Source organism: Littorina saxatilis, linkage group LG14 (genome assembly GCF_037325665.1).
Source record: "Littorina saxatilis isolate snail1 linkage group LG14, US_GU_Lsax_2.0, whole genome shotgun sequence".
NCBI lineage: Eukaryota > Metazoa > Mollusca > Gastropoda > Littorinimorpha > Littorinidae > Littorina > Littorina saxatilis.
The window spans coordinates 14,385,094-14,392,593 of record NC_090258.1 but is presented as its reverse complement, the minus strand read 5'-3'; the positions used below and the strand labels follow the sequence as shown (position 1 = coordinate 14,392,593).

Genomic DNA, 7,500 nt, shown 5'->3' with positions numbered 1-7,500 from the left:
ACACACACACACACACACAGTGACACACACGCACACACACACACTGGTATGACAAATTTAAAGCATGCACAGATTGCACATTTTGTTTCCTGTTCTGTTGAAATCAAACCGACAAGAGAACATATTTTTTTACATAAACGGAAGTTGTTATGCAAAAGGTTGGTGACTCTGTCGTTCCCCACTGCTCTTGGCCACATTGTGCGTCTCAGTGAGTCAGAATGTGTGGACAAGCTTTATGGCACGCAACTTATGTCTGTTTATCTGCCCCTGTGCAAATAGGGCTCCCGGAAGTGACAAAATCATCCAAACTTCGGAATTAAGTATCTTCAGAAATATGTCTCTCTTTCCTTGCTCTGTGTTTTACTTCTAACTGTCTGCGCTTGTTCTTTCTTCGGTTTAACAGGTTTTCGTTTCATTCTGTTGTTCTTCATTTCAAAGTTTCAATACAAAATCCCGTCGAAGACAGACATCCGATCGTGACAGCTGTCATGTCTTAACCGGAAGTTTGTAACACCAGGAATCTTTCATTGCTGTTTTCTTGTACCTTAGTGTTTTCTTACCTTTAAAACTATTGTTTTATCATTATTATTAGTTTAGGTTTTTCCTTCGGCCAAAACGGACTTCCTGAAATGAAGGATCCCTGTGAACACGGGGCGTTCTTGAAATCAGACAACCCCTCTCTGTCTCTCTGTCTATTTCTCTGTCTCTGTCTCTGTCTATCTGTCTATGTTTGTCTGTCTGTCTGTCTGTCTGTCTGTCTGTCTGTCTGTCTCTGTCTCTCTCTCTGTCTCTCTCTCTCTGTCTCTCTCCCTCTCTCTCTCTCTCTCTCTCTCTCTCTCTCACGCTGTCTCTCGTATTAATAAGTAGATAATTTATTCCCCATGGCAAACTGTAAGGCACGCTTTGAATCTCAATAAAGTTCAAATATCTCTCTCTTCCCCAAATCGTTCAATCTTCATGAATAGTTAATTATATTTCTCTCTTAAAAACAGACTTCCGGAAGGGACAGGCCTACGCGACCGGCGGAAGTCAAGTGTTTCAGCACTCAACCGAGACAATGACCAACCGTATCGCGGCATGGGCAAAGAAGATCTTCTCCGCCACTCAGGGAAGCCCTTCTGGCGGCGTCTTCGCTATATCTGTATGTCGGTGGTGATGGTTGGCTGGCTGGCCCTCATTATTACAGTGGTGGCTTTGGTGCTGGTGTACCCACGATGCAGAACCCCGCCGCATCAGAGCTGGTGGAAGAAGGCTGTGGTTTACCGAATCTACGTGCGGAGCTTCCAAGACCATGATGGGGATGGGATTGGTGATCTTGAAGGTGAACTTTTGGTTTAAACAGTTTTTTTCAGATAATTACAAATAACAATGCCGCGTACAAGTTGAAATGTTAAACTTGATTTTGTTCTTTTTACATTTAGTCAAGTTTTGACTAAAAGTTTTAACATAGAGGGGGGAATCGAGACGAGGGTCGTGGTGTGTGTGTGTGTGTGTGTGTGTGTGTGTGTGTGTGTATGTGTGTGTGTGTGTGTGTGTGTGTGTGTGTGTGTGTGTGTGTCTGTCTGTGCGTGTGAGTGTGTAGAGCGATTCAGAGTAAACTACTGGACCGATCTTTATGAAATTTTACATGAGAGTTCCTGGGTATGATATCCCCAGATGTTTTTTTTAATTTTTTTGATAAATGTCTTTGATGACGTCATATCCGGCTTTTTGTAAAAGTTGAGTTGGCACTGTCACACCCTTATTTTTCAATAAAATTGATTGAAATTTTGACTAAGCAATCTTCGACGAAGGCCGGACTTTGGTATTGCATTTCAGCTTGAAGGCTTAAAAAATAATTAATGACTTTGGTCATTAAAAATGTGAAAATTGTAATTAAAATTATCGTATTTTTCAACATTTTCTGATTCCAAAAACATATAAATATGTTTTATTCGGATTAAAAACAAGCTCTGAAAATTAAAAATATAAACATTATGATTAAGATTAAATTTCCGAAATCGATTTAAAAACAATTTCATCTTATTTCTTGTCCGTTCCTGATTCCAAAAACATATATATATATATATGATATGTTTGGATTAAAAACACGTTCAGAGAGTTAAAAAGAATAGAGATATAGACAAGCGTGCTATCCTCTTCAGCGCAACCGCTACCGCGCTTTTCTGGATTGTTAATTTCACTACCTTTGCCACGAGCGGTGGACAGACGATGCTACTAGTGTACGGTCTTACGGAAAAAATGCAATGCGTTCAGTTTCATTCTGTGAGTTCGACTGAGCTTGACTAAATGTTGTATTTTCGCCTTACGCGACTTGTTTAATTGTGTCCGGTTGGTTGGTTGGTTGGTCGGTTGTTTGGTTGCTTGCTTGCTGCTTGGTTGGCAACTTGCATGATTGCGTGCTTGCTTGCTGGGAAGTTGTTTTAATTTAATATACAGGTAAATCTCACGTTTTGTGTCAAGAATTAACTTTCTCTGGTCCATTGGATATAACACTTGTATGCAGAATGTCAAACATGTATTCGTAAAACTGCGCAATGTTGCTTTGGTCACAACAAAAGTGACTTGATAAAATTGTTTACCACAGTGTGAAACATGCAACAGTTTGCTTGAACTAGGGGTCACAAAACCAAAGCGTTTCCCACGGTGACATGTAACATTTATTTCACAAGTCAACGTTTCCCCATCTATGTCAATAGTAAACAATCACATTAGACCATGAAGTTAGGCTAACCGTTTATGAATCAAACATTTGTCTCGGTAACATTTGTCATCACTAGCAGTGGAAAATTAGGTCACTGCTAGATTGTAGTTTGACACGACCTCATTTACATAATATATACCCACGTGTGAGTGTATGGATTAGATATGACATGGGCGATCTCTCTCACACATGTATGATAACATTAGCCGTCTTTGTACAGGTATTAAGTCACAGCTGAGGTATCTGAACGAGATCGGAATCAACACCATCAGCCTGAGTCCCATCTACCCGACCTCACCCGACTCCGACAGCGACACGGAGATCATTGACCACATGAACATCGCACAGGAATACGGCAACATCGCTCAGTTCGTCTCGCTCGTCAACGCTTCGCACGCTTGGGGTATGAGAATATTAGACAAGACAAGACAAGACAAGACAAGAAAATGCATGGAAAGACAAGACAAAAAAGGATAGAACAGGATAGGACAGGACAAGACAAGACAAGACAAGGCATGTCAAGACAAGACAAGAAGAGACAGAAAAGGGCAGGACAGGAAAGGATTAGACAGTACAGAAAACTAGACATGACAATGCAATATAATACAACACAAGACAATGTAGGACGTTCAGTACAGAATAAGGCAAGACAGTACAATATAATAGAATGCAACAGAATAAAATGCAATGCAATGCAATACAATGCACTACAATACGATACAAAACTTATTAATTGTGACCCTCCACCACGGAATGAGTCGCATGTCACCTTTGCATGATTTTCATATTTTTACATTTTCCTAGAGAGTTTTTTATGCTCTATCCAGTGGTGAAAACCGTTTTAGAAAAGAGCAAAAACTGTTTGAGTTATAAGCCTGTGACTAAGGTGACCCTCACACTGTTACCAGACACTCTCCGGACTTATATCAAGCATAGCGCAGAACCGCGCCAGGTGACATGCGGCTCATTTCGTGGTGGAGGGTCACATTTTACAAACTTGTAATGCGTCTTTGAAACAAACGTGTTACATACAGGTATCAACGTGGTGATGGATTTCATCCCCAACCACACGGGCCTGGACCACCCCTGGTTCAAGGAGAGCCGTAACTCCACTGTACACAAGCCCAACATCAAGAGGAACTACTACGTGTGGGAGGACGGCCTGGGGTCCAACAGTCTTGAGCCACCCAACAACTGGGTACGGATCTGGGGTTGGGGGGGGGGGGGGTAATGGAAGGGGTACAAGACAGGCAGACAGACAGACCGACCGTCCGACCGACAGACAGAGAGAGAGAGAGAGAGAGAGAGAGAGAGAGAGAGAGAGAGAGAGAGAGAGAGAGGGAGAGAGAGAGAGAGAGAGAGGGAGAGAGGGAGAGAGAGAGAGAGATAGAGGGAGAGAGATAGAGAGAGAGAGAGGGAGAGAGAGGGAGAGAGAGGGAGAGACAGAGGGAGACAGAGAGAGGGGGAGAGAGAGGGAGAGAGGGAGGGGGAGAGAGAGGGAGGCGGAGAGAGAGGGAGAGAGGGAGAGAGAGAGGGGGAACAAGAACAAGAACAAGAACAAGAACAAGATTTTATTCCTTTAAGGCCTTAGCCCCTTTCGGAAGGGGAGAGAGAGGGGGGGAGAGAGAGAGAGAGGGAGAGAGAGAGGGGGAGCGAGAGAGGGAGAGAGAGAGAGAGAGGGGGAGAGATATAGAGAGAGGGAGAGGGAGAGAGAGAGAGGGAGAGAGAGAGAGAGAGAGAGAGAGAGAGAGAGAGAGAGAGAGAGAGAGAGAGAGAGAGAGAGAGAGAGAGGAGGGGGGTTGCTGTATTTGGGTGCCTCTCAGAATCTCGTCCTCTGTTTGTGACATTATCACCAAAAGTAAAATCTTCCCAGAAAACGTTGATAATACTATTTACACACTTCTCAGGGTGTACCTTTTCAGTTTAAACAAGAAAAATAATAACATTGCCTTTAGTTTGCCATATATTGAGCATTATTTGGACCATGTGTGCAAAATCACCCGTGTAACATGGAAACAATAAAAGACAAAAAAACTGCATTTATAAGGCTGAAAACGACTTTTATTCAGTTATTATTGTTGAATCACAAGCCATTATAGAGTTCAATATGAAATGACTACATGCAAACAACAAAATAATGTTTTTTTTCAAAGTTCCATGTATTCGTCAAAATTTCAATACAAAAATGAAAATTAATTAATGATATCCTGATCAGAACATGTTGATACATGGCATTCATTCAGTCTTATTGACATTTAACCTTCACAATAGCATATATACAAAGATTTGTTGCTCTAAGACAAAATGTTAGAAAGTTATCCCAAAAGAATGCAAAATGGTCACCGATGTAACATGGAAACATCACTTTTGTAACAAAGAAACGGTTATGCTTTTTCCCACAAACTTTACTAAATGAAGCTGATTTTGCAACCAGATTCTTCTTAGGTAAAATGCCAAACACTAAAACAGGAACAGAAAGAAAAAAAGCTGGACAAAATCAAGCAAACTTTGCCCCAAAAAAGAGAAACATTAATGAAAAGTTCATCACCGACGTAACTCGGAAACGAACAACCAGACATGTATTATAAGGTTTGACATGAAGAATGCAAATGTTCAAAAGTGGTTCATTCAATTGTTAAGACAATAAACCAAAGGCATTGGTTACATATAGAACAGTTGCCACTTGCAGTTAATTAATTTATTTTAAAAGAAATAATGCCCCCTGGCATTGAAGGTGGGGTCACGAATCATGGTTGCATCAGATGTAGGGACTAAGGAAATATCATCGATCCCTGGAAAGCAATAGTAGTTCCCCTTCGGTTTCCTTCGAAGGAACGTTACCACCAGTTCATCAGGTCGAATCTCTTGCACCTGATACATGCAAGTACCTGCGATTTCAACTAAAGATTGATGCAATATGTGTACTAGTTTCACTAACATGAATCTGTTTAATGTCTATCAAGATTTTGATGCATCCACATTCACTGGCTAAAAACAAAATAAAGTAATTATTTTGTTCAGACTTACCATTTCATTGAACATACAACTTTTACAATTAAAGAAAACATTGACACTTACCGTTCCTTTAAATGGATTTCGGAAATTTAATTTTGATCATAATTTTTTATATTTTTAATTTTCAGAGCTTGTTTTTAATCCAAATATAACATATTTATATGTTTTTGGAATCAGGAAATGATGTGAAATAAGATGAACGTAAATGTGGATCGTTTTATATTAAAAAAAAAATTATTACAATTTTCAGATTTTTAATGGCCAAAGTCATTAATTAATTTTTAAGCCACCAAGCTGAAATGCAATACCGAAGTCCGGCCTTCGTCGAAGATTGCTTTACACAAATTTCAATCAATTTAATTGAAAAATGAGGGTGTGACAGTGCCGCCTCAACTTTTACAAAAAGCCGGATATGACGTCATCAAAAGTATTTGTCGAAAAAAAAAGAAAAAAACGTCCGGGGATATCATACCCAGGAACTCTCATGTCAAATTTCATAAAGATCGGTCAAGTAGTTTAGTCTGAATCGCTCTACACACACACACGCACAGACAAACAGACACATACACACACATACACCACGACCCTCGTTTCGATTCCCCCTCTATGTTAAAACATTTAGTCAAGTTTTGACTACGTGAAATCGAAAGAAAAACTATTATTAACAAATGTTTAGCCTAATTTTTCACTTCATAGAATATCATAGCAGCAAAAACTCACCTTTTCTTAAGAACCTTGGGTGTTGATCACTGTCGTAACAAAATCACAGACTTCGGAAACATTCTCGAAATCTTTCTTCGCTGCTGGAACCTGAACTATTTCTCTCTGTAACTGCGCATGCGTAGTCACCCGCACCTCTAAGTCACTACGCGCAAAATAGTTCTAATCTTTCTTCAAAACTCTGAACATTATTTGCAAAACCGTTCACCATCGTAACGGAATTTTGAAGAAGCATGTCATATTGCGCAACTTTCAACTTAGTTTGCAGATGCAATTTTGAGAAAATAATACTTAAATAACATTTAACTTAGCGAGTTTCTATGCCCTTTCATGTCAAGATCGTGTTGAAGATGAATATGCAAATTCTAAAGTTCAAATTTAGGACTTGTTGCTGTTGCACGCGTGTGGAAACCTATGTTACGACAGTGATGGCAAACTTTCAAGCGATTAATTTCGTTTAAAAAAACAATTCTGTGGACAAAATAACATTTCAACTGTCAAGTACACTTAAACCAAACACACATAACAAAAATAGCAGTCCTTGGACATTCTGAACGATTCTTGTAGTGAGGTACAAAACTAGTTGATGGTTCATGTCACAGATCAGACCTCCATTTTTCACGCATTTAATCATTTCTTTCGCAAAACAACCTTCATAATAATCATGCAAAATACTCAGTTTTGTTTGTACTATTTCTTTATTCATTTTACTTCTCAAAAATACCAATATCATGATTTAAAATTCAGTATGTTTCAATTGTGGGCTAATTTGATTATGGCACACACAAAAGGATCAGTTTCTGAGACGCACCCATTTCTAGTGTTCATAAATCACAAAGAAACGACTCTGTGTCAGTGGGAGGGCGGCAGCGCCGCCAACAATCTGCTGCCACGTACCAGTTTGTTACAGAGGGGAAACCAACTTAATGATGATAATGATGATAGTGATGATGAGAAAGAGGACTGTGGCGGCGGCACCGCCGACGACGATGACGACGACGACGATGATGATGATGTTCTTTTCTCTCTTTGATTTTCAGAGATCAGTGTACAATGAAGAA

At 39.9% G+C, this 7,500-nt stretch overlaps 2 protein-coding genes across 2 annotated transcripts in view; both read left to right on the top strand.

The window, feature by feature from the left end:
• The window catches only part of LOC138946733 (amino acid transporter heavy chain SLC3A1-like), a 7,970-nt gene extending 498 nt beyond the window's left edge, over positions 1–7,472 (top strand). Inside the window, exons 2-5 of the mRNA XM_070318136.1 lie at positions 993–1,321; positions 2,925–3,107; positions 3,739–3,902; positions 7,296–7,472. Coding sequence (XP_070174237.1) covers positions 993–1,321; positions 2,925–3,107; positions 3,739–3,902; positions 7,296–7,472 — 853 coding nt within the window. The remainder of the gene's footprint in view (positions 1–992; positions 1,322–2,924; positions 3,108–3,738; positions 3,903–7,295) is intronic.
• Positions 1–7,500, top strand: part of LOC138947188 (alpha-glucosidase-like) — a 52,490-nt gene that overhangs the window by 8,664 nt on the left and 36,326 nt on the right. The gene's annotated exons all lie outside the window — the stretch shown is intronic.